Here is a 27,253-nt window from a genome sequence, read left to right on the forward strand (position 1 = left end):
AACCAGAAATGGAGATAGCAGAGGTGGACATTTTCTCCTCCCTACCACACACTGCAGGCTGGAGCGTGGAGACATGTCTTCCCCCATCCTTTCATGTGGATATACCAAATGAAATGTGATCTATTTTTAAACCAGTCCCATAGTCCCTTGTCTTGACTGGGTTGAGACTAGCATCTAAGAGCCTATTCATCTGCTATTTCCTGCTTATGGTCACCTATAGGAATTGCAGTGGGAGTCTGGCTGCCCTGTAGCACAGAGGGGAAGTTATGTTTTTGAGAGTGAAGACTTGTCTACATACAAACTTGCACCAGTTTAATTAAATTGATTTAGTTAAACCAGTACAAAAACCACTGTGTGGACATGGTTTATTTCAGTTTAGCTGAAACCTGTCTCTAATCAACTGAAGTTAAACTGAAATAAACCACGCATAAACCAAAATAAGTGTCCAGATGGGGTTTAACTAGATCTCTTAAAATTCACGTCTAGTTAGATGTGTGCAACACTCCATGTATCAACAAGTTGTTTATGTGCAGCAGCAGGGGAGATATTTATATAATCCAAACATTGGCCAGACATCCCCAAACTAAGACTATTTTTCAAAGTAAAAATAATGAACCAAAAATACACTGCCCCAGAACAGCACCAGCTTGTAGATGCCAGGCATGGAGCAAGGCAGCCAAGCATGCTGTAGCCTGCAGCCCAGGCAACATGCCAAAAGAATCCTTCTCTAGAATAAGGAAATTTGGAGTACTGATCTTTAATGCAGTGCACAAAGCCACTGCTTGTGACTTGTGATATTTCTTATCAGCCTTCTTCTTTATTGACTCCTTTAATTAAACAAATCAGAACCTACGCTTTCCTAAGGCCAGTAAAAGGTTGCTATTTTGTTTTTCTTGTTTATGCATTCTAGTTTGAAAACTCACTGACTCTCCGTAAGGGAATGAGAGGGTCATATCCCAAGAGCATTTACTGTTCATCTACTGACTCTTGTTTTAAAATGTAAAAATCTTACTTTATCAAAGGTAATGATTTTGGGGCTTGGCTCACATACTGCACAGTAGCAGGTCAAGGTGAAATTCATAATAGGAGAAATTTCCTTTTTCTTAGGGCCATATTTCTCTCTTCCAGTAAATGTGGGGTTTTTTTTAAAGTGTTCAGAATGTATGTATTTGCTTCTAAGATTTTTTTCTTTAACTACAAAAGTCAGGTTTTACCAGAGGCAGTGTATGAAAGCAGACAGCACACATCAAATGCATGCAAGAAATTTTAGTTTTCACAGATTTACAGTTCAAATTTAACAAGGCAGACTTAAAATAGAGTAACTACATATCAAACAGCCATAACAAAATAAAAGATAAAACACTTTAGTATCTATGATTCACTATGTTCATACAAATAATTTTAAAACATTAGCTATTAAAAGCTTTCCAGCTGGCTTCTCACTCTGCAGAAAATTTTGTTCTGTTTAACTTTATAGCAGAATCATTTGAAATTGCTAAATGCAAACAGTATATGTGCACACTATGTAAGTAGCAAAGCTTCCCTTAAATACTCTTTCATTAGTCTTTATAACTTGTAAATCCATACAATAAATACCTGAGCCTGTGTTTGAAGACAGGCAGTAGGCATCAAATGCATCCCAAAAAGTGCTTGCTCACTTTTTATTTTCTTCTGGTCAGGAGAAGTAGGTTTGTAAAGACAGCTATCAGCCACTTGGTACCAGAATTCACCCATTAAGGAGAACATTTACATAAACTTTTCAATACTCAAACTCCTACAAATCTTATTTTTCTTCTAAAGAAAGAACTCTAACGTATATACATTTTACTTTAGTGGTAACAAATAACCAGCACCAGCCTCACTCTTCATGTCAAGGTTGTCATCTTCTGGTTCTAAATAAAGAAGAATTTATTTCAGAATCTGATTTTATAGTGTAATCTGCATATTCCAACATATGTAACATGAAGGTTGGAAATAGTGTCCAGTTATCAGAAAGCAGCAGGCACAATACAACAGGATAAAGCTCAAGCTGATGCAACATGTAATGTCACCCCACAGGTTTTCAACAAATGTCTTTTGTTTATTTAATTCTCCAAGCCCTAGATCTAGTAGGCGTAGCACAAGCTGTTTGGTGTCAAGAAAAAGTGCTATCAGTAGTGGGAATTCTATGAATTGCAATTCTCTCAGTGAAGAGACCTGCAGTAAGAGGTTTAACTGTGGCAACCCTGATAATATTGCAATTTTAAAATCTGCAAAACTGGCACAAGCAGCGCTCTAAGAGTCCCACACACTTCCCCAAAACATCCCTAAATAATCTGATTGACACATTTAATATTTCTCGTTTTTGGCACTGCTACTGCCATTGTATCATTGACTTCAGTGGAGCTATGCTGATCTACAGCAGCTGAAAATCTAACCCATCACATTCACTGCAAAATGTGGATATATTAGATTAAAAAGAGGTTGATGGTGTAACTACGATTGCTAGGATAAGACATCTTCATTTTAATCAAACACCAGTATTTCATTCTGTGTTCTTCAAATGTACATGTACCATGCTCAAAGAGCTAAGTGCTGCATAGCAAAATTTGTGCTGAATGAGAACAATAGACTAGGAAAGGAGGAATTCCTCCTGCTTTGCATCACAGTTCATCAGTAAATACTATGTCATTGTCATCATACATCAGTATCAGTGGTACATTGATTCATCCAACTCATCACCTGAAGGCAGAACTGTTCACGGGTTGAGAAAAGATGACATAGTTTCCATGGGTTTCAGTTTGATTTTGTTTTGAAGAAAGGTCAGATATTTAAAGACTCATCCATTTGCACTGCCCATGAATTGGAAAGTTGCAAAAAATGATCATCATCCTTGTTCTGCAAGCAGTTGTCCATTGCAGACGATATTGGCTTCCAAAGGCCCTTAGCGGATACACCAAACCACACAGTTCTCTCCTAAGCAGAACCCTTACTCCTTCGCCACAAACACTTCATCTGGAGTTTGTTTATTCTCAGATTTTCATTTACTTTTATTCTAATAAGAGATGTCCTGGAAGCTGGAGTTCTTTATCCAGTGCCTCATGTTTATAATATTTGTCATTCAATGATTATACTATTAGCCTGGTGGTCTACGGGTAACGTAATAATACTGCTCCCATATTCCCTTGCTTCCAATCCACCGGGGCTCTGAGCTCTGTGGAGGCACCACAGGAGGAGTATTTCACATCCTCCTCCGAACTGCTCACCTCTGGCAGGCTGGAAGAGTAAGTTCACGTCTCCGGAGAAAAATGCATCTAGCCTTCCTTTGCACAGGGAACGCTGGTCACAATGTGAAGTTAAAATGGCAAAAACATATGAAGATCCCGAAAGGACACTCCTACCAAACCAAGGGCTAAATCTTGACTTTAGCATGAGCCCTGAGTAAGGCCCCGTGCATTGTTGCATTGCCTCTGGGTCTGCCCAAGAAGGTGACTGACTCAGAGTCACAGCCTGCCTCCGTATCTCCTCACTGCTCTTAGGAGGAAGTTTCCTGCGCGAGGCCTATGCCCAGAGCAGCATACCTTCCCGACATACCAGCTATACTAACTAGTCCACTGGGGGTGGAGCCAAGGCTCCACTTGCTGTCTGCTGCGTTCTGCCCATCTACGCAGCAAGGGCGTAGCAACTGCGGAGACACTCTCCTCCCAGCACTGCAGCCTTTCAGCTGCTGTCTTCGTTTGAATGCCTGAGTTTCTTCACAATGAATATTGAAGCAATGACCATAATAGGTACATTACTAAAGGGCTGTGCCCATTTTAATCACTCCGCAATAACTCTCTGAGTTCATTCCAAACCAGGTGGAATTCTACCTTCTATTTGATTGAAGATATTCTTAATCAGAAAATAGCAGTCTTTGGACACAGCATTTAAAATTTCATGGGGGAGGCATTGTTTTTCATTCAGCTCAATGTGCCATGCTGGAACACCTGCTGGAAACCATTTGCAATTGCTGCCAAAGACATCAGCGGTGAAACTCTTAATTAGTTAAGTTATCCACTTTGTCCACATGTTCAAAACTTTAAAGCAAGCACAGACCTCAGCCATGTCCCTGCATATAGTCTCCCCCCCCTTTTTTTTTTTTGCATAATACAAAACCCCCAAAACAATTTGGCAAGGCTGGTCGTCTCAGGTCAATACTAAAATAGCAGGGGCTGCAACAGTAAGTGGATTAACTTGCAAACCACCTGCCCCATTGTACCTGGTTCAAGCATCTGTCATTAGTCTCTCCCTTTGTGAGCACTAAATTCAGCCACACATTTTAAATTGAAAGACTTTTTTGCATCTCTTTGTCCACTGGTGGAAAAAGATCAAGGCATGGGCAAAGCATATATACTAACCCACTTTCTAGACCCTCACTAAAGAATGGCAGACTTCTCCCAGACAGTATAGATACTGATAAAGATTTGTCATTTTTTATTTGATGAGGTAGAGGCCCTGCTCTTTAAAACAAGAAAATTTCTCCTTCTCCAGTAACTTAGTCCCGGAGTTGTCCACACACTGACCTCTGGGGTTGATTTCTGAAACTGAAATGTCAAAAGGGGAAAGTGTATGTTGCTCTCCAGCTATCAGAAGGGATAATGAACTTTGCTAAAACTGATGTTGGCATGAAAGATGATCCCTTTGCTGTGCTGCTGTTCTACCAAAAGCATTTCATCAACACTTGCTGCTCTGATCATTTTGATTTGATAACCAGCACCTCTTCTGAAAAGGTTTTCCATTCGGCAGGTGAAGTAGCAGTGACCAAAGAATTAAACATTTCAGTCTATGGATGTGGTTCTATCAGAAATGCAGACGCGTGAGATTCATTTCCCCCTCTTCTCCACATAGCACATTTTTATTTTGATCTTTTGCATTGCAATTCCATGCTTTCATGTCTTGTCAAATGTTGGCATCTATAGCCTTTGATGGTGGATGGTGATGTTGGCAGTTCATTTTAGTATTTATAGCCTTAATGCAGAAGGAATCTACTGCTCTTCTAAACAGAAACTAGTGCAAGCCATTCTGATCTTTGTTCTCTAGGCTGTATCATGAAGACTCTTCATATAAAATTGTTTGTTATTTTTGTCCCTAAAATATAAATAGCCCAAAGAGTTTCAAATACTGAACTCCAGAGAGGAATCCAAACTAAATATCTAGAGTTTTTTGGGATACACATCAAATACTGTAGTATTTGCAAAAGTATCTATCTTTTTTGTATAATGTAATGACCGTGCCAGAAAAGTTAAAGCTAAGTATATGTGGTGCCCTTATAGTCATGGTCAAGTTTAAAGGTTCATTTTGGTTCAGACAGGAACCTGAAAGTTTGAATGAGTGGACTATCCAAATCTTTTTGGTCTGCAAAATGGGGCTGTAAATCTCACAAGAATAAGGCTTTCTAATGAGATTTCTATGAGACCCCACTTATGTTCAGGCTTAATATACTACACTTGCAGCTTTTGTTCTGATGCTTTGGTGCTTCCAGTCCTGACAGAGGCATGTAAACGTGAGAAAAACAATTAGGATAAAGTTATCAAAACATTTCCAAACAACAAAAATGTTGAGAAACAGTCAAGTTCATTGTTGTATCCTTAACTCATCAATTGGGGGAGGGGGAATGACACAAATGGAGTCCTTCTGTTAACCTGTGGTAAGACAGTTCTCAGCCCTAGCATCTCGCTCTTTAGCAGGAACTATGTCCACTGGGTTTGTAGCAGTCAGCCTGTAAGGAAAGGAATCTTTGTATCTCTGAACAATGGCCACTCTCTTCCAAGTAAGGATCAGCCTTCATCACCAGACCTGTCTAGAGAATGTTAGATGTCTCCTGGGGCTTTCAATGGAATGAAAATTGTAAAGTGTCCTCATGACCTAGCCAAAGATGGGGAGAACCACTTGGCACAGAAATCTTTCTTGGTTGGTTATCAGAGAATGAGGGCTGCTTCTTCTTTGAGTAGTTTCCCTGTGGGTGCTCCATTCTTGGTGTGCATGTTCCCCACGCACCCGGGATTAGAGACTTTCATTAGCAGTGTCCATTCAGCCCAGGCTTGTGCCATTGGCATCCCCGTGCGCTGCACCGATGCTATATCAAGCTGCGCAGGCAAACCACTCCCTCAATTCCTTCTCAAGTGCCTCGGACCAAGACAGACCTAGTGTGTCTGCTTCTTGCCTGCCGCACGAGTTTTGGAGCTTCTTGTTAGTTAGCTAGTTAATTTAGTATTTGGGTTTTTTAAAAGCTTTTCTAGTTATAGAGGGACCAAAAGAGACCTGGACCTCCTGGGGAGGAAGGCCTACCCATTGGCTACAGTGCACTTTCATATTGCAAATTACCAAGTGTTGATGGCCAAGTACGACTTTATCAACTACATGAAATTTGGGTTGTTTATTGAGTACCTTCCCCCAAATTCTCCCTGTGAAGGACATGCCCAGTTCACCAGGCTTCAAATGCTGCCAGTCAGTGACAAATATTTGAAGTGTGTTTGCTGACTGAGCTAATCACATGTGCTGCAGAAGTGCAACTTCGGCCCAGCTCTGAAATCTAGGGCTTGGAAGAACCAGGAAGTCAAACTTCGACTACTCATGAGGGAGTGTTCCATCTGCCCCACTTCAGAACCAGGTCAGGACCCCCCTGGACATCAGTTTCCAGGAACCTTCAATGCACCTTGGTGCAACATTCTCAGAGGCGAAATCCTCAGAGAACCCAAAAGCCTCTCAGAAGAGAAGATCTATTTCCCCTCCCAGTGATTTCCCCCTCAAAAAGACTTAATTCTCCAGCCAGATCTATGGCCTCTGACAGGTCTGCCTTGAGGCTCAGTACCATAGGTGGGAAAGGTTCCTTCGGTATAAGGGACATGGGAAAATGCCATGGCTCTAAGACTAAACAGGGCTCTGGGAAGACCCTGGTACCATCAGCTGAGGACTGTACCAAACATAGAGGATTGATACCATCATCTTGAACTCCACTCCCTGTGCCCTTAACAAGTGTCATGGTACCATGTAAGCCTTTAACTTCATTGACTCCAGCCTCAAAGCACTCTACGGCTCTGGTACCATCAAATAAGGATAAACACTCAGTACCGCAACATTCTTGGTAACACAGAACTTCCAATACCAGTATCTTCATTGTCAGCAGGTACCAAGAACCTCTTGGTCTCTGGAACCCTTCACCTCCCTGGCGCTGTCTCCCCCTTATTCTCTGGGAGCTCCTCCATTAGAAGAAGAGGCTGATAGTGATGATGACTTTCCCTCTGCTTCTTCCATTTCAGTGCAGGGTTCTCCAGTACACCCTTACACTAGCTCCCCCCCCCATCCCAAAGGAGAAGGGAAGATGCTCTGGGACCTCAATATTCCTTGAAGGAGCAACCCTGGATGCCACCCCCTCCCATGTATGGGCCTCAATGGTCATAATGGGCAGGCGATTGTTGGCAATTCTCTAGGAACACCCAAGCTTCCCCTTCCCATCAACAGGAGGAAACATCTGAGGAGCAGGAGTCCCTGGCAGACAAAGAAGCCATGCCTCAGACCACCATCTCATCCTCTTTGATGGATGACACCCTGATACCTTCCCCCAACCTATAACTGATTTTGGCCAGTTCTAGGATCTTGTTAAGCAGATGGCAGACTCTCTGCAGAGACCCCTCAAGGAGTTCAGGGAACCCCAAAACAAGCTACTGGATGTTTAGCACTCTGTAACGTCACCTAAAGTTGCCTCCACATTAATGAAGCTCTACTGGAACCCACTAGAACCATCTGGCAAACCCCAGCTACAGTGACACCCACTCATAAGAGGGTGACATAAAATATTATGTCCAAGGACTCTGCCTTCCTCTTCTTCCACCCACTTCCCAATTCTCTGGGTGTTGATGTGGTGAATGAGCGGAGCAAACAACACCATTATAAATCCACCCCATATGACAGAGACCAAAAGTGCCTGGACCTCCTGGGGAGGAAGGCTTACCCATTGGCTACAGTGCAATTTCATATTGCAAATTACCAAGTGTTGATGGCCAAGTACGACTTTATCAACTACATGAAATTTGGGTTGTTTATTGAGTACCTTCCCCCAAATCAAAGGGAACAATTCCAGGCTACTATTGCTGAGGGACAGTTGCTGGCAAGAACATGCTGTTTGCAGTTTGCAGACAGTGCTCCATGCTGCCGACACCACAGCCCTTGTCATCTCTATGGTGGTGGTGACGTGCAGGGCATCCTGGCTGCACTTGTCTGGCTTCCCCAGGAAGTTCATAATATGGTTGAGGCTCTCCCATTTGATGGACGGAAGTTGTTTGCAAAGAACATTGAGGAGTCGTTATGTATCTTTAAAGATTCCAGGGCCACGTTATGCTCATTAGGCACCTATACATCTGCAAACAAACAGAAGTTTGGCAGATCACAAACAGCTCAGAGATCCCACCCTATACAATTCTCTGGATTCAACCCCCCCTCCTCAGGAGGAGGCACAGATTCCAGAGAAAGAGACCCTCTAACCCATCTGATGTGGCTCAGCCACCAGGCATCATCATCAAAACACCAGTTTTGACAGGATAGTCTAGGGTTTGAATTCCCACCACTCGTTAGCCTGCCAGGTTCAGTGTTTTTCCCACCTTCTCCCATTTGGAAACTGACTCTCACACTCCCATGCATTCTGGAAGCAGACACCTCAAACAAATGGGTGTTGGAAGTAATATCAGGTGACACCGTCCATTTATCTCTCTCTCTCCCTCCTCCTCATTCCCTTCCCCATCCCTCTTTAGGGACCCATCTCATGAGCCATTGCTAAGGCAAGAAGTAAACATCCTTCTTCATTTAGGAGCAATAGAACCAGTACCTGCTCAATACAGGGGAAAGTGCTTCTATTCAAACTATTTCCTCATATCAAAGAACGGAGGGTGGAGACAAATTCTAGATCTGAGACTCCTAAACAGATTTGTGAGACCCCATAAATTCAGGATGGTGACCCTGGCAGCTATAATTCCTTCTCTAGATTCAGGGGCTTGGTTTCTAGCCCTCGACCTCCAGGATATGTATTTCCATATAGCAATGCACCCACCTCACAAGAGATTCCTCTGATTTGTGTTAGGCCAGGATAGTTTCCAGTATCAAGTGCTTCTTCACAGCTCAGAGAGTCTTCTGAAAGATTCTGTTAGTAGTGGCTGCTTACCCGTGTTGCCAGACTATAGTGGTAGTCCCATACCTCGACAATTGGCTAGTTGAATTGATCCTACCAAGAAGTGTTGTCTGCCACAAGGACAGTGTATTCTCTGTTTTTGGACCTGGGCCTCCAGCTGAATGTAGAAAAATCCACACTAACACCTGTTGAATATACAATTCACAGGAGTGTGTCTGGATTCTCTGGTATCCAGGGCATCCCTTCCCCTGGACGGGTTCCAGACATTACTGAGCCTCATCAAAATAACTCAAGACAGTCCCCAGACCTCAGTCAGAAACTGCCTTCGGTGTCTGGGTCACGTGGCCTCTTATACTTTTGTGACAGAGCATGCAGTTACACCTCTGCTGTTTCCAGGGGTGGCTCAGAATGGTTCGCTAACCAGACACACACATTCTAGACAACCAAGTGTCAGTTCCTCAGGGGGTGAAGCATTCCCTAGACTAGTGGGAGATTCATTGCAATGTAGGGGCGGGGGTCCCCTTCCTCCAACCAGCCCCAACAGTGACTGTAACCACAGATGTATCTCTGTTGGGCTGGAGGGGGCACCTAGGCTCTCTAGGGCAGGTGATCACCTCAATAGACCATCCTCCATGTCAACCTCCTGGAGCTCAGAGTGGTAAGAAATGCCTGTCATCAGTTCCTTACTCTCATCAGACACAGATCTATCAAAATCATGACAGACAATGTGGCCTGCATGTTTTATATCAATCGTCAAGGAAGGGCAAGAGCCCCTTCCCTCTGCGCCAAAGCAATCAAGTTGTGGAGTTGGTGCATAAGGCATCAGATAAGGATCTCAACAATGTATCTGCCCAGCATACAGAATGTCATGGCCGACTCATTCAGCAGGTGCTTCTCCCAAGAATACAACTGGGAGTTGGATTCTTGGGTTCTACCCAAAATCTTTCAGACTTGAGGGTTTCTAGAAGTAGACCTTTTTGCTACAATTGCAAACAAAAAATGTCACCTGTTTTGTTCAAGGGGAGCTTTAGGTCACAGTTCACAGGGGATGCCTTCCTCCTGCCTTGGATGGACAGAATGTTTTATGCCTTCCCTATGATGCCTCTCATCCTCAAGGTGATAAACAAGATCAAGCAGTGCAAGGCCAGAGTCTTTCTAATAGCCCTGGCGTGGTCATGGCAAGCATTCCCTTACCTGGCTTTCTAGCCTCCAGTAGATATTCCAACACATACTATTAAATAATAGAAAAGTTTCTACCAGGACTACTTACCTCCAGAATCAGACCAGATTTGGCCACTAGTGCAAACTCCACAATGCTGCATCTGAATCTGCCCCACTTCCTCTCATTCTGGAGTACCTACTACAGCTTAAGAAGTCAAGACTGTCCCTCAATTCCATCAAAGTTCACCTGACAACCATAACAGCCTTTCATACTATTGTTAAAGGTTTCTCTCTGTTTGTTCTCTCCTCCCCCCCCACACAACCGCAAGATTTCTGAAAAGCTCAGTCAATCTCATCCTACAGATAAGGGTTCCCACTGCTGCTTTGGACCTGAATTTTGTTCTCAAAAGCCTCACGAAGCCCAGGTTTGAACCAATGGTGACTTGCTTCCTGTTGAATTTTTCAAGGAAAACCACTTTCCTAGCGGTGATTACCTCAACCGGCAGAGTTGGAGAGATTGGGGCTTTAATGTCAGATCCCCATTCACAACATTTCACAAAGATAAGGTGTCCCTATGGTTTTCTCCCTAAAGGTCCCCAGTTTTCTCCCTAAAGTGACTTTGAATTTCACCTGAATGAGACAATATACCTGCTGGTTTTCTTCTCAAAACTGCATACTTCCAACCAGGAGACCGTTATCCACACTCTAGATGTCAGAAGGGTGTTATCCGACTGTCTGGTTAGAACTAAACCATTTTGTAAATCCAATAGACTTTTCTTTTGATTGTAGACGGATCTAAGGATTCCGCCATTTCTACCCAGGAACTCTAAATGGATTTCCAAGTGAAAGCCACCAGGCTGTCGACATTCCACCCCCATCAGCATTTTGGCACACTTGACTAGAACACAATCTACATCTCTGGCTCTCCTTAAAAATGTTCCGTTCCAGAAATCTGCAGGGCCACTACATGGTCTTCATTACATACTCAGTGGTGGCAGATGACAGAACAAGGAGCAATGGTCTCAAGTTGCAGTGTGGGAGGTCTAGGTTGGATATTAGGAAAAACTATTTCACTAGGAGGGTGGTGAAGCACTGGAATGCGTTACCTGGGGAGGTGGTGGAACCTCCATCCTCAGAGGTTTTTAAGGTCAGGCTTGACAAAGCCCTGGCTGGGATGATCTAATTGGGATTGGTCCTGCTTTGAGAGGGAGGGTGGACTAGATTACCTCCTGAGGTCTCTTCCAACCCTGATTGTCGATGATTCTGTGATCTCCTATCGAGCATGCATGGGGTGCACCGACACCATGGAGAACTTATAGGGACAAACATCTTGAAGAATCACAGTTACTGCACAGCGTGAGTAACCCCTTCTTTGAAAGTTTTAAAGACTTACTTGATTTACCTGAGAGACTGCGAAGAATCCAAAGGTTCAGCTTCCAATGGAAATTTTGTACAAGTTTCAGTCAGGTGTAAACTTTGTGGTTGAGTTATTAACCCCCGAACACAGGGAATGGAAATTTTTGTGAGACACGCCTTTCATAAAGAGGCATGAAAGCATTATACGACACTGAAAACAGACCATACAAATGCCAGACTACAGTGATAGTCCCATACCTTTCTGAGTATGTAGTGATTATGTACTCAGATACAGATCCTCAGTTTGCATAAGTCATAATAGTTCCACTGAAGTCAGTGGAACTAATGCTAACTTATACTAGTTGAGCATCAGGGAGGGGGGAGGAATAGCTCAGTGATTTGAACATTGGCCTGCTAAACCCAAGGTTATGAGTTCAATCCTTGAGGGGGCTATTTAGGGAACTGGGGCAAAAATTGGGGATTGGTCCTGCTTTGAGCAAGGTGTTGGACTAGATGACCTCCTGAGGTCCCTTCCAACCCTGATATTCTATGATTCTATGATCTGGCCTCAACTGTTCAAAAAAAATGTCATATTAAAGGAATATAAAAAATTAATACTTTAAATTTACCCCGGGCATAGGGTCCACACAAGGCCTATGCTTGAGTCCTATGTTGAACTTCACTCTATATGCATTGTATGCCTGTATTTATTCGATTCAGTTCTGTCAGGGGGCTAAATACATCTTTGTCTTGTTCAGTGGATAGTGATCCCAGAACAAACATTGTTAATGGGGCTTAATAAAGTGGGAACCAAAACTAAAGCCAAACAAAATCACATCTGTGCCCTTTTCAGAAATAAAATTTTCGTCACTGCTGATCACACTCAGTCAACAACTTTATTCAAATTAAAATAAAAGGAAAACTTTGCCCCCTATGATGTGCCACAGTATTATTCTGCTATCTGGGTTTCCAGATTTATTGTTCATAAAATTCAAACCCAGGAGAGTTAATCTGACATGATAAACCTAATATAAAGCATAGCATTCTGTTAGGACAGCGTATACTATAGACAGCTCTGTTCACCATGCCTATTATTGACGTGGCTTGACATGTCCCATTGGAAGTCCCTGTTTTCAGTTGCTTATAAGTTTTCCAAACTTTAATCTTTTGAGCTGAATGTCTCTGTGCCTGATTTTTTAATTTCACCCAAAATTATTCTGCTGTTTTCAAGAATCAGGCTAAGGAAAAATATATTGTTTTACCCATGTTAAAAAATTCTGGTGACTTTTCCTTTGAAAAGCTCTAGCACTTCCATGCTACAAATTTGGCAGGGGTGGCCTATCTGTCAGGGATGAGCTTTTTGCTCCCCCTAGGAAAATCTACTCAAATTTTGCCATGTTGGAAACCTTGGGGTTTGGGGTACAGGAGTGGGCTCCAGGCTTGGGCAGGGGATTGGGGTCTAGGAGGGGATGAGGGCTCTGGCTGGGGGTGTGGGCTGTGGGGTGGGGCCAGGGGATGAGGGGTTTGAGGTCCAGGAGAGGTCTCCGGGCTGGGGGGTGGGGATGAGGTGTTCAGAGTGTGGGAGGGGGCTCCGGGCTAGGGCAAAGGGCTAGGGTGTGGGAGGGGGTACAGGCTCTGGGCTGGGGGTGTGGGCTCGGGGGGGCAGAAATGAGGGTTTCAGGGTACAGGAGGGGGCTCTGGGCTGTGACAGAAGATTGGGGGGGTGAGGCCTCCAGCTGGGGGTGCAGGCTCTGGGATGGGGCCAGGGATGAAGGGTTTGGGGTGCAGGACGGGGCTCTGGGCTGGGGCTGAGGAGTTCGGAGTGTGGGAGTGGAGAGAGCTGGAGCAGGGGGTTGGGTGTGGGAGGAGGTTTGGGGTGCAGGCTCTGGGAGGTGCTTACCTCAGGCAGCTCCCGGGAAGTGGCAACATGTTCCTCTTGCTCGTAGGTGCAGAGATGGCCAGGGGCCTCTGTGCGCCGCACCTGTCTGCAGAGATGGCCAATGGGAGCTGCGGAGTTGGCGTTCGGGGCAGAGCCCGCACCGTGGGCAGGAGCAGCGCATGGAACCCCCTGAACCTAGGAGCCAGAGGGACATGCCGGCTGCTTCCGGGAGCCGCATGGAGCTGGCCGCTGCAGCCAACCGGACTTCTAGCGGCCCGGTCAGCTGTGCTGACCAGAGCCACCAGGGTCCCTTTTCGACTAGGTGTTCCAGTCGAAAACCGGAAGCCTGGCAACCCTACTTTATGTACTCACAAGTGATTGATGGAGATTATGTTTGACCCATATTGCTGTGCGTGTTTTTTTTTTGAAAGCTAGTCTTCAGCTGGCTGTATAAAGTGCAGTTTTTGTGTAATGTACATTTTACAGAAACATGTACATTTTTCAAATAATGTACTACTCTTTAATGTATACTTAATCAGTTCTGTGGTTAGATAATATATGTATGCCTACTGTTTTAGGAAAAATTTCTCCATCATTACACACTTAGACTCATAAGTAGAATGTATTTATTGTGATAAATGCCATGGTAATGATCTTACCAAGCATGTGTGTAGGCTCCTATTTTCTAAAACAAATAAGTAACGTATTTCTCAGAATGAATTGTGCCAAAAAGGTATTTATGCTCTTCTCTGATGTAACCCGTGTGTTCCAACAGCTCCTGGACAATGTGCTCAGGTCCTAAGTACTTGCTTTACGAAATGGAAGGAGAAACATTTTTAGAAGGATGTGATCTCATTTATTTTCAGAATGATGATGATTTTAGTCAAATGCTAGGTGAACAGGTGTCTAGCCATAAGTGGATCAGACTTGATATTAAAGGTACATTTATAAATAGTTTAGAAAGGGTTCATAAATGGTTTATAGGTTCTATAAGCATGTTACAGACAGGAGTAGCATGTTGTAAGAATTGACTATCCATTTATTAAAATATCTATTTTAACCATTTATTAACCCTTTGTAATCTAGTTATAAATGTGTCCTTAATATAAAGTGTGACCCATGTCAGCATTTTAATATGCTCGTCATGATTTTTGGGCGCATCACGAAAAACACAACCACAGTTGGCAATAGTTGACACTCTTGTTGGCAGTCTCAGTGAAGAAGCCGAAGATGGAATGCATATAAAGTTTGGAGCACCCTCAAAAATTAAGGAAACAATGCCAATCTTTATACCAGCTGAGACTCTGGCCAGTAAATCTACGTCAGTCTTTATGCACTACTTTGGCTTATGCTGTACTTGTTTTGTGAATAAAATAGTCTCCGGTTCTGTCAATCCACAATTTTTAAATACATTTTTAAACAATTAAAAGGAGCTGGTAGTGTCATGTAATTGTAGATTTCACTCATGCAAACAATGGCTCTAGAAGTGGCTTCAGTGCAGAATCTTAACTTAACTCAATTTTCTTGTTTCCCTTTACAGTATGTTCACCAGATCCCTAGTCAAAAAAAGAAAACTTCCTACTGTTTTCAAACCCATAAAAATGTTGGGTTTAGTCAAAGTGGACAGAAACACAAGCTTATTTTGGTATTGGTTTATATTTTTTAATTTTAATCTGTTCTGGAATTTTATTTTTTATTTTTTTTTGTTAAATAATGGGCCAAAAAACCTTTTTGTCTTGTAGGAAAATTGTATACAGCTCTATCTAGTCCTCTCTTTTTAAAAATATACATGCCTGTTTAAAAGGAAAAGATCAGTGCAAGTGTCGGCAAATTAGGATTACAAAATTTCAATATGTGTCAATGCAAGTGGTACTCTGACCACTGTTCCTTTCAGTTGTGCTCCCAATACTGTTGGGAAACAGTGAGCAAGCACAGGTTCTTGGAAAGTAGCATCCTTTTCTTTTCAAACACATTACTAGAGTTTTACCATTCAATGTCTTTTTTCATAATACTGAATATTCCTCAGTGAATAATATAAACAATTCCGCAATGTGGGTTACAGGCATCATTCCATACAGGCCTGTGTTGCAAAACCTGAAGCAAAGACTGCCAGTTGTTCTGTTGTACCTACCAAGAAAGTATTGATCAACTAGCATAGAACATCAAATATCTCAGACTTATGGCACTGTAGTTTGTTTCATTTCCAAATTTTAAAAGCAAAGACACTTGAAGGAAAGAAAAAATCTGTTGTAGAACATGGTATAAATATCTAGGTAGACAGAGAGAGTATTTTTTATCCAAAGTGCAATTGCAAAGACAAAGTAGGAGGAAGCTAATGCTTTTTAAAACAAGAGGGAGCCCTGTAAAAGAGGATTGAGAGCCTGATCTAACTCCCTTTGAAGTCAACCTTTTCATCAACTTTGCTGGGAACTGTATCAGGCCCTGAGCGAGTATGTGAATGGAAATATCATCTAGTTTTGGAAAAAGTCCTCATATCAAATCAGAAAATAAGGCAGCAGCTTTGGGAATTTTAGGGAATGGATGATGAATTAAGCTTTCTTGCCAAGCTAAAACTTTACTGCATAGCTTATTGAATATTTTCTCACAGGAAAAAAAATCCATTCTGCTTTATAACAGACAGCATGACCTTTGAAGATAAAAAGTAAATTACATTAAACTTTTGGCAAAAATACATTGCAGATTTTATCCTTTATTTGGATTCTTATATGTTATTGAAGAGAACTTATTGTGGAATTCAGTACAGCCAAGTATCTTAATAATGCAAATATATGCCTCAGTACAAATTAATGTCCCCAGTGCCCATTTTGGTTATTAATGCAATTCATTATCTGACTTCTCAGTATTCTGCTGCAACATACTTTAAAAGCTTCTCTCAATAATACAGTTTTTTCTCTTGAATAATCTTGGTTGTGTCTAACTCTTCAAACTCATTTGCAAAATAAACAAACAAAAGCTTCCAGCTCAGAAAAGTTTGGTCTCCTATGTCGTAATGCCACATCATTCCACAGATATGGAAAGCATGATTTCCTTCTCTTTTTCCCCCTTGCTATTTCCTGGTATCTTTGATGCTGATCGATCCATTTAGAGAACATGCCAATGCATTTTATGTTGGTTTGTCGTAACAAGAAAAAACTGATTTTCTGCACCAAGAGGGTTGCTTTAAATGCCAGAGAGTAATCATTTGCTTTCAGTTCCTTCCATTTTGTTTTGATTTAGAGTTAAGTTTTTCAGGAGATTGAAAGCTCTTCTGGGCAGGGTCTGTGTCTTCCTCTGTGTTTGGACAGCACCCAGCATGTTGTGATTTGCTAGCAAAATGCAAATAAATAAATTGTAGTGGCGGTTGTAAGAAATCTATGTTCATGGTTATTCTCCTGATTTCTTTTCTGTTGATAAACTGTCAGTTGAAAACATGTACATGCTTGTTTCTTGTTTATTACACTGTTGTGCAAATAACACTTCCAGAGCTTTAAATAACAATAAAACAGCCCCTCTCATTCAAGGTGAACTTTAACAAATATTTGAAACCTTACAATGAAACATTGTTTTGGCAGGATGAAGCTGCTCCAGCTGACAAACAATATAAACAAGAGCCAGCCCAGGTCACTTATTCAACATCCGCTGTTTCCAGCACACAGGAGGTGTTGTACATCAATGGAAATGGGACCTACAGTTACCATAGTTACAGAGGGTTAGGAAGTGGGCTGCTAAATCTCAGCGATGCTTCTAGCAGTGGTGAGTTTCCTTACCAATGTTTCTGTATGTGTGTTTGTGGATGCATTTACCCCCCACAATACTGAAAACTAATCTAAAGGGTGCTGTATCTCTAGGCTCATATCAGTTACATGACTAGGGGCCCAGACTTGCTAACTCCTGGGCATACTGCTTAGTACTGTGTGTAGTCCCCTTGTGGCTTAAATGGGGCTATTCACAACAGGACAAGATCAAGCCCTAAGTCCGTAACAAAGCTGAGTACAAATATTGGGTCAGATCCTCCACTGATGTAAATAGGCACAGCTTCATGAGGATCTGATTTATTGTTATGTCTATAGTTTGAAGTAAAGCAATTAGAGGTTGAAAAATACTATATTCTACCTTTCAAAACGTGTTTAATCCAACTCCTTTTCTGAATTCCTCTTACCAACAAGAACAATACACCATAGTTCAGAAACCAACACATGTAGTTGACAATCTGGCTAACTATTGGCCTGAGTCCCATCTGCTGACTTTAGGAAATTAGAGAGATGAAGTGGGTAAGGTAATATCTTTTATTGGATCCACTTCTGTTGCTGAGAGAGACATGCTTTTGAACCATACAGAGCTCTTCCTCAGATCTTTAGGAAAGGTAATTGAGCAGGAAGTCCCAGATGACTGGAAAAAGGCTAATGTAGTGCCCATCTTTAAAAATGGGAAGAAGGAGGATCCTGGGAACTACAGGCCAGTCAGCCTCACCTCAGTCCCTGGAAAAATCATGGAGCAGGTCCTCAAGGAATCAATTCTGAAGCACTTAGATGAGAGGAAAATGATCAGGAACAGTCAGCATGGATTCACCAAGGGCAAGTCATGCCTGACTAATCTAATTGCCTTCTATGATGAGATAACTGGCTCTGTGGATGAGGGGAAAGCACTGGACATGTTGTTCCTTGACTTTAGCAAAGCTTTTGACACGGTCTCCCACAGTATTCTTGCCAGCAAGTTAAAGAAGTATGGGCTGGATGAATGGACTGTTAGGTGGATAGAAAGTTGGCTAGATTGTCGGGCTCAACGGGTAGTGATCAATGGCTCCATGTCTTGTTGACAGCCAGTATCAAGTGGAGTGCCCCAAGGGTCGGTCCTTAGGCCGGTTTTGTTCAATATCTTCATTAATGATCTGGAGGATGGTGTGGATTGCACCCTCAGCAAGTTTGCAGATGACATTAAACTGGGAGGAGAGGTAGATACACTGGAGGGTAGGGATAGGATACAGAGGGACCTAGACAAATTGGAGGATTGGGCCAAAAGAAATCTGATGAGGTTCGACAAGTGCAGAGTCCTGCACTTAGGACGGAAGAATGCCATGCACTGCTACAGACTAGGGACCAAAGGGCTCGGCAGCAGTTCTGGAGAAAAGGACCTAGGGGTTACAGTGGACGAGAAGCTGGATATGAGTCAACAGTGTACCCTTGTTGCCAAAAAGGCCAATGGCATTTTGGGATGTATAAGTAGGGGCATTGCCAGCAGATCGAGGGACGTGATCGTTCCCCTCTATTCGACATTGGTGAGGCCTCATCTGGAGTACTGTGTCCAGTTTTGGGCCCCACACTACAAGAAGGATGTGGAAAAATTGGAAAGCATCCAGCAGCGGAGGGCAACAAAAATGATTAGGGGACTGGAACACCTGACTTATGAGGAGAGGCTGAGGGAACTGGGATTGTTTAGTCTGTGGAAGAGAAGAATGAGGGGGGGATTTGATAGCTGCTTTCAATTACCTGAAAAGGGGTTCCAAAGAGGATGAATCTAGACTGTTCTCAGTGGTAGCAGATGACAGAACAAGGAGTAATGGTCTCAAGTTGCAGTGGGGGAGGTTTAGGTTGGATATTAGGAAAAGCTTTTTCACGAGGAGGGTGCTGAAACACTGGAATGTGTTACCTAGGGAGGTGGTGGAATCTCTTTCCTTAGAAGTTTTTAAGGTCAGGCTTGACAAAGCTCTGGCTGGGATGATTATTTGGGGATTGGTCCTGCTTTGAGCAGGGGGTTGGACTAGATGACCTCCTGAGGTCCCTTCCAACCCTGATATTCTATGATTCTATGATAGGTTGTAGCAAGGCAGTTCTGGCGTTTTCTTGATTCCTTATTTTCCTTGATTGCAGTCAATCTGATTATAGGCATTTATTTGGGGTAAAAACTTCACTGACTGCATTAGTTGATGGTCTCTTCCTGGTAATGGAAGAAGATAGTGTGCCTGTGATGATTAGATCTGTCACCAACGTTTGATACAATTGACTATGAGAGTTTGTTGGCTTGTTTGTGGGCATTAATTGAGGTAGATGGGGCTGCTCTGGAGTAGTGCTGTTCTTTCTAAAAAAGCCCAAAGGGAAGTTGTGAGCAATAGTTCCTCTCCTCCAATTGCTCTTTTTTGCAGGGAGCTGCACTGCTCTCTTTTAGCGTGCGCATGAGTATATTGGGAAGGGTTAGTGTTTGCCCTCTCTGCAGAAGAATTTTTGCTTGTTGATTATTTCTTTTATTAAAGAAATCTTCATTTTGAGAAAGCATTTACTTCTGAATTCAATAATCCCCATCAGACATTTTTGCCTTGTTTACAGATGTTCTGACAGTGTAAAAACAAGCCCACACTTTAGTCAGGATGTGTATAGACACATACTGTCATCTGTATCTGCTACAAAATAAAGGCTTTTGCAAAAGCTGGATAAAAACTCATGGCTTGAATATCTATTTCTGGACATTTCCCTACAGTAATATAATTACTGTCTCCAATTAGCTCTCTTATCTAATAGTCAAATCGACATGTGTATTTTATATGACGTAGCTCATTTCATTATCGACATTTGTATTTTATATGACGTAATTAGTTTAATTTGGTTGCCTCCTGCCCTGTAAATTTCCTCCCTTCTCTGATCCCATCCGTCAAATCAAGGCATCCCCTGGCCCAATTACTCATGCCCCACTGCTCATTAGGGACCTGTCTATACCCTGCTGTGTGGTGCTTGCCTCCTCAGCCTGTGCTTCCACATGTCTAATGATAGAATCATAATTAGTTCCTTATACAAGTGTGTGTGGCGGGGGAGGGGGGTGGGGGGAGCCATGAAACTGCTCAGCATAAAAGGCAAGGATGGGCAAGGATGGGGCTGCAGCAGCTTGAACAAGAGGCACCTCGGTTTTAAATAGGGAATTGGGGAGGGCAGAACAGGAAAGAAATTAGGCAGAAAGTGACAAATTCTCTTTCCCCACTTCAAACCCACAGAGTAAATCAGTTCAACTTCTTTTACATGGAGTCTGCAATAAAGTGTATGGCTTCTCCCTCTCTTTGGAAGCTTTCTGGGTTGGCAGAGACCCTGAAGCCCCTGTATGAGTCAGGCTGTCACGAAGAAGCAGAGAGCGGTATAGAAAGCAAGAAGCCTCCAAGCAGATTGCCCTTGGCTGTTTTACGTCCCTAAAGTCCACATGGATGAAAGGGGAACTGCAATTTTAGGAGATTAAACCCTCCAGACTTTTAGGGGACACATTTCCCTACCATGCAACTGAATAGAAAAATTCTGCAGACTGACTGTACTCACTTGAAGTAGGTATAGATGTAATATACTCACATGTTAAAACCCATTTACACTGCCAGAACAGTATAAAGGGACCTTAGTGTAAGGGACAATCTGTATTTACTTCCCTACATGGCAACAACCCTAAAATGGGAGCATGAGGCCCTATCGTCATTGCAATAAACAATACTATTGTTATAGGTAGCACAGGTAGCAATGACCATAGTTAAGGTTTCCCCACACTTTTCATAAACACAAACCCTGTTTTCAGTTGTTCGCCAAACATAAACTGTCTGAGCAGAAATTTTCCATGTGAAGTGACCGCCTCAGGCTGAATTTTGTGGGGAAGTTTCAGCTAAAACAGTGCGCCCATTTCTGAGGAAAAGATCGGGGGGAAAGACATTGTTTTTCCCCGATTAAAAAAAATCTCAAGCTGTTTCAATGAGAAGCTCTAGCACCTCCATGCTTTGGAGCAGGGGCTTGAAGTTTGGCAAGCTGGGGAGTATCATCCTGGTGTCAGGAATGTGCCTCTTGCCATCCCCATGAAAATGAACCCAGATTTGGCCAGGTTCTGAGCTTCTGAAAAATTTCAGTTCATGCATGCTCGGGAGAGGTTGTTAGAGTTTGGCAGCTAAATTCTCCAAAAATTCTGTCTGCACTGAGCATGCTCCATCCTCCTCAGATTCTGACTTGCCAATTGGACTGGGCATGCGCCGTCCCCACAGTGTGACTGAGCATGCGCCCGACCAAGGCTATAGGGCAGGGGTGGGCAAACTTTTTGGCCTGAGGGCTGCATCGGGTTTCTGAAATTGTATGGAGGACAGGTTAGGGGAGGCTGTGTCTCCCCAAGCAGCCAGGCATGGCCCGGCCCCTGACTCCTATCCGACCCCCCCACTTCTCGCCCCCTGATGGCCCCCCCGGGACTCCTGCCCCATCCACCGCCCCCCCCCCGCTCTTGGTCCCCAGACCCCCGCCCCTAACTACCCCCCACCGCCCCATCCATCCCCCTCCTCTCCTTCCTGACTGCCTCCTGGGACTCCTGCCCCATCCAACCACCCCTTCTCCCTAACCGCCCCCTGCCCCTAACTGCCCACAACCCCATTCAACCCCCCTCTCCTTCCTGACTGCCCCCCCCGGGGACTGCTGCGCTATCCACCCCGCTTGCTCCCTGTCCACCCCCCACCACCCCATCCAACCCCTCCTCTCCTTCCTGACTGCCCCCCGGACCCCTGCCCCCATTCAACCCCCATTCCCCACCCTCTGACTGCCCCAACCCCTATCCATGCCACAAACTCCCCCTGCCCTCTATCCAATGCCCCTTACTGCACTGCCTGGAGCACGAGTGGCTGGCAGCACCACTGCTCCAGGACAGGCAGCCACGCCGCGCAGCACAGAGCACTGGGTCGGGCTGGGCTCTGCAGCCCCACCGCCCAGAGCGTTGCGCCGCACAGCGGCATGGCTGTGGGGGAGTGGGGACAACCTCCTGGGCCAGGAGCTCAGGGGCCGGGCAGGATGGTCCCGTGAGCCATAGTTTGCCCACCTCTGCTGTAGGGGCTGAGCAGGACTTTCCATGTATTTGCTTCTCCTGGCTGGTGGGATCTGTTGTGTTGCCAGGCACAGGAACTGAAAGCAGGAAGACAGTCTTTCCTGTGCTTTCAAATGCTCCCCCTGTTGGCATCCAGACAGTGAGGAGGGAAAGGAGGAAGTAGCCTGACTTAGATGTGTGAGATAAGGATTGGGAGGTGTGGAGGGAAAGGGAAGAAATGCAGGGTTGTGGGACAGGGGCAAGAGCTTGGACAAGTATTATTAGCCCCATTTTACAAAAGAGAAAAATAAGGTTCAGAGAAGTTAAGTGACTTGGCGAGGTCTATAGCAGAGCTGGGAGTCTCCTGACTTCCTATATTATCGACAGACTTCCATCTTATGATCATCCTTCCTTCCTCTTACTGAGAGCAATGGAAACAGTTTTTCAATGTGCTTATTCTTTTCTACTTTGTGTGGACCCCAGCATCCTTATGTATGGTGATTCAGGCTGGCATGCTCAAAATTAAGCTGACCCCCATGTTTGGAATCGGGAAAAAATTTCTCTGACAAGGTATATCGGAAGGTACATTATTTTGCACCTTTATCGGCATAGTAGAGCAGGGGTCATCTGTTAGGATGAGGTAGGTGTATTCCACATGATGATTTCCTGTGATGGTAGGGGCAGACACTGGTGGACCTCAGTCATCATCTCCATCTCCAAGCAAGTGTCTTGTGGTTGTCACTTGAAGATGCTTGATGGTGAATTGTTACAGACATCTTTCTGTTCTAACTTTTTTTGTCAAGCTACAAAGCTGTGTTTCCTTTAACTGAATTAGCTGAATGTTCTGTTTCCCATGCAGCTGAGGGCGTGGAAAGGAAGAGAAATGGAGAAAAAAGACTTAGTCCAATTCATTAGTGTCTGTTACCCTGGCCTAAGAAATGTCCCAGCACTGAGAATTATTGCTTCTCACATATCTGCCCTCTTTTGGGAGAGAGGAAGAGGAGAAATATGGTAGATGCAAAATAAAATAATCATACTTCTAATCAGAATAAATAATGCTCACTTGGAAAAAAATAACATAAATAGAAAACAACTATCAAAGTCTAATTTTAGTGGACCGCGATATGAAACGATCTGAATGCATGTTAAGCAGTTGCAGTGGCACTCGAAGAAAAATATCTGAATAAAAATTACACAGTAAAAAGACTCTGCATAATAGATTTCAAGGTATGGGCAGTGGCCCTACATCTGGGGAACGTGTCTTTTGCATCGTGATAGATGAAAAAAGTTGGTTAATTGTCCTGGGGTAAAGTAATTTGACATCTTAACACGTGCTTAATCAAATGTCAGTCTTTTTGAATGAGATATTGCTCTTATAATTATTGCCTACAATAATAACGACCAATTTGAGAGTCTACGTTAAATATATTAGAGTGTTATTTTCTTTCAGCAGGCTATTAACTATCAAAATGATCGTTACCCACTGGTAGCGTGCAATTCTGAAGAGATTATTGCTTAGACAACTCACATATGGTGTTGCCACGCATGAACCATCAGTGTTTATATCACCATTGGTCATATCATACATCTGACCCTGGAATTTTAAATAATTAACCTTGTCTGTGAGTAGTATATGAAGCAATAATTAGTTCACTTTTAGATCTTGCAGTTTACAGTAAAGTCATTTGTCCAGCAGTGTATTTAATATCAGATTTATTCAGCAGCTAATCTGATAAATGATTGTTTAGTACATGAAGAGAGGATTCCTAGGGTTTTATATTTTGAATTATTTAGTTAAACTAGAACCATTAAGCTTTGCAAAAGAAATGAGGTGAATGTAATTGGAGTGACTCCCTAAATTTAAAGTTAAAATGTAAATCCATCAGTCTCACTGTGGCCCTCAGAAAGATCTCTCTGAGCACCTTGTCTAATTCACTGCTTAAGAAGCTGTGCTATGGTGAAAATGATAGGTAACAGTCTTGATTTATAAAAGTGTGTACTAAGCAATAAAAATAAATAAAAAATACAGACCCCATCTTCAGGTGTCCAGTACATGCTTAATCTTTGTTTGCACACTGCCACAGACCAAAGTGACTGTGCAAACTGATCATCCTTGCATATCAAGACTGGAATACTCTGTGACAGGCCAGGGTATTCCAAAAGGTGCAGGCCTGGTATACTCCAGGGGAAATTTAAATGGAAAGGTTCATTGCAAAAAATGCAGTTTATTGTTTCCTTTAATGAAAGGGAGTGCATTTCCTGCTGCTGGGCACAGTGCCAGGTTAATAGGGAACATAGGTTTATTAAGAAATGAATTCCCACATAAGGAAAGGGGAAAATAGTATAAGAAACTCTCTTTAAGCTGCCCAGTTTTCCCCAGATGTAATCATTTGTACTGGTGGCTTCAGGAGATAAAGGTCCATGAAAGCAGTCCATTAACTAGTTATTTAAAAGACCTACTCATGTGTGCACGTAGAACTAAACAATGGATTTGCTAAGCAGGGGACTACAACTCCCATCAGTCCACTCGACACTGGCCAGTCAAGGGGAAAGGCCCTGAATCAGGAAGTGGCCAGGCTCTTTTGCATTGCAACCCAGGAGCTGCAGAGAAGCTGGGTGCAGAGAGCAATCCCCAGGAATGGTTGCAGAGCTGTGATTCTTTCATTGTTTAGCCACAGTGAAGTAACACTGGGCCCGAGAAAGTAAGTGTGACAATGACACTGTAGCCTGCTGGTTCGAGCCCTCACTGGGGAAGTGGGAGATCCAGTCTCCCTGCGCCAATGCATTTTTAATGTATTTATCCGCCGTGGAACAGCTTCAACGGGACAAATTGAGGAAGCCTCAGATGAGCCTATTTTATAGCCCAGTAGTTATAGGTACTGCTCAGTACTGGAGTACACCCAGGATTAGAGTCACAAAAGGACTCAGATGCCAATTGTCACTTTAGGCGCCTAAATATATACATTATGGATTATATTTATATAATCAGCCACCTGCTTATATAAATCTGTATAGATTCATTCTTATGACTGAAGCTTCAGGTTTCTCTCTGAGTATTTGATACCTGCATATGGATGGGCAGAAAAATACAGACAGTGAAGAGTGTGTGATACATTTATGCCTTATTTCACGAAGAAACCAGTACAACTGATGGAGCTACAAATGAGTTATGACATTCTTAACATGTACTACTAAGTGGGGGTCATACCCACTTCATTTCTTTTCAGACTGGGGCAGTGGTGAAGTGGATAGGGATTCAGCACAAATGGAAGTATCACTGCACTATATTTATTATCCAGGGAGCACTAGTGACAGCTATAGATGAGGCTGTGTACACTCTCATTTTAGCCCTTTTCTTTTCAGTCATTCAGAATGTTCTGAAACTTGAATCTTTCAGGATGAAACTCCCTAGGTTTGGTCTCTGGCCCAGGATAAATTCTTATAGGTAAGTTGTACCTGGGCCTTACCCAGGTGTGCTCTGGAGACACGGTGCAAGAGCGCCATTTCAAAACCCAGGTAAGGATTGGACACAGCTGCAGTTTCTGCATTCAAGGGAATGCACGGACTGTTCCCTCACTCCTCGCTGTTCTGCAGCATGGGTGGGAGAGGAGAGCATGCTGCATCCCACAAAAGGGTAGCAGCCGGCACTTTTCTTGTATCTCCTAGAGCTCCTGTGGGCCAGTGTGGCTCTGTATTGCCCGCAGTGCTCGGCTGTGCTGAAAGGTACAGTTGATCCCTTTGGAAACTTAGAAAAAGGATGGTTCAGCTGCATCTGAGTACAAGGAGAGTGAAAGAAAAATACTTTCCCCTTATTAAAAGAAATCCTTGCAACTTATTTTCAAAATGGTTTGGGACAGAAAGCTGTAATCTGGCACAGAAATAACTCCTTCATTGTCCTGGTAGAAATCTGTAGGGCTTTGTCTGAGCTGAGAAGAATCACACTTTGCCCCAGAGCAGTGCGATGGGTTCAGTATTTAATGACTTTTTACAAGCTTTCCCCTCAGTCCACACACAAGGCGTCTGCTCAGGCTGTCTGGCTTGCCTGACACTCCAATCTCATCTTCCCCCATGTTGAATTCCTCCACTAGCTCCCCCATGTTTTGTTGCATCAAGTTCAGGTTTCTTTTTCTGACTTCTATGGGCCACTCACAAATCTGCCCATCCTTATTTGCCCTTCTCATCTGTCACATTGCCTTATGCCTTGTCTGCCACCAGTGACAGCCTTGTTTGCTCATATCGGTTTCTCACACACATGGCTCTGTGCCTTCTTCCACGCTGCCCCTTAAACATAGACAATGCTCCCTGCACTGATCTGTAAGGCTACTACTCTCTCCTACAGCACTGCCACCTCTGCCATGACACGCTGAGGACAGATGGGACTGGCTGGCACTTAAACTGAGCTATAGTCATCCAAAAAGAACCAACATATATTTGACTATATCTTTCTCCTCTTATGCTTCATATGTCACTTTCCTTCTTAGATTGTAAACTTTTCAGGGTAGAGCCAAGTCTTGGTATGTGATTGTGCAGGAGCATAGCACAATGGAACTTCATCCTGATTGGGTGCATAAAGTTTTCCATGACTTAAAAACATTATGAGTCTGGTGCCTATAGTTCTCAGTGGCACAGAATATGTACTCAGTGAGACAAGGGCTCAGCTCTGCCTTTTAAGAAGAGATGATTCAAACATCTAGGAAGGGGTGATTCACTTCACTTAAGATGGGAAAATTTAAAATAAAAGCAACAGAAAAGAGGGGAGGGTTTCTGGTTTCTTTTGGGCATTAAAACTGTTCTAGATTTCACCTTTGTTTTTCAAACTGTTTCCGGGAGGTAACCTGGGTCACCAATTCCTGCTCAATCTCCTCTCTACATGTGGGATTCAAAGCCTTCAGCTCATCCAGCTGCTTCCCTTAGCATCTCCTCTT

General features: G+C 43.4%; 1 protein-coding gene across 6 annotated transcripts in view; it reads left to right on the top strand.

Moving 5' to 3' along the window:
* The window catches only part of NOL4 (nucleolar protein 4), a 255,887-nt gene that overhangs the window by 220,906 nt on the left and 7,728 nt on the right, over nt 1-27,253 (top strand). For 5 of the 6 annotated variants that reach the window (XM_073331285.1, XM_073331283.1, XM_073331286.1 and 2 more), the window contains one exon: nt 17,108-17,288. In XM_073331285.1, the coding sequence (XP_073187386.1) occupies nt 17,108-17,288 (181 nt within the window). Of the gene's footprint in view, nt 1-17,107; nt 17,289-25,691; nt 25,774-27,253 lie in introns of all 6 variants that reach the window. The other variant, XM_073331284.1, reaches the window with a different exon arrangement.

Source organism: Lepidochelys kempii, chromosome 2 (genome assembly GCF_965140265.1).
Source record: "Lepidochelys kempii isolate rLepKem1 chromosome 2, rLepKem1.hap2, whole genome shotgun sequence".
Classification (NCBI taxonomy): Eukaryota; Metazoa; Chordata; order Testudines; family Cheloniidae; genus Lepidochelys; species Lepidochelys kempii.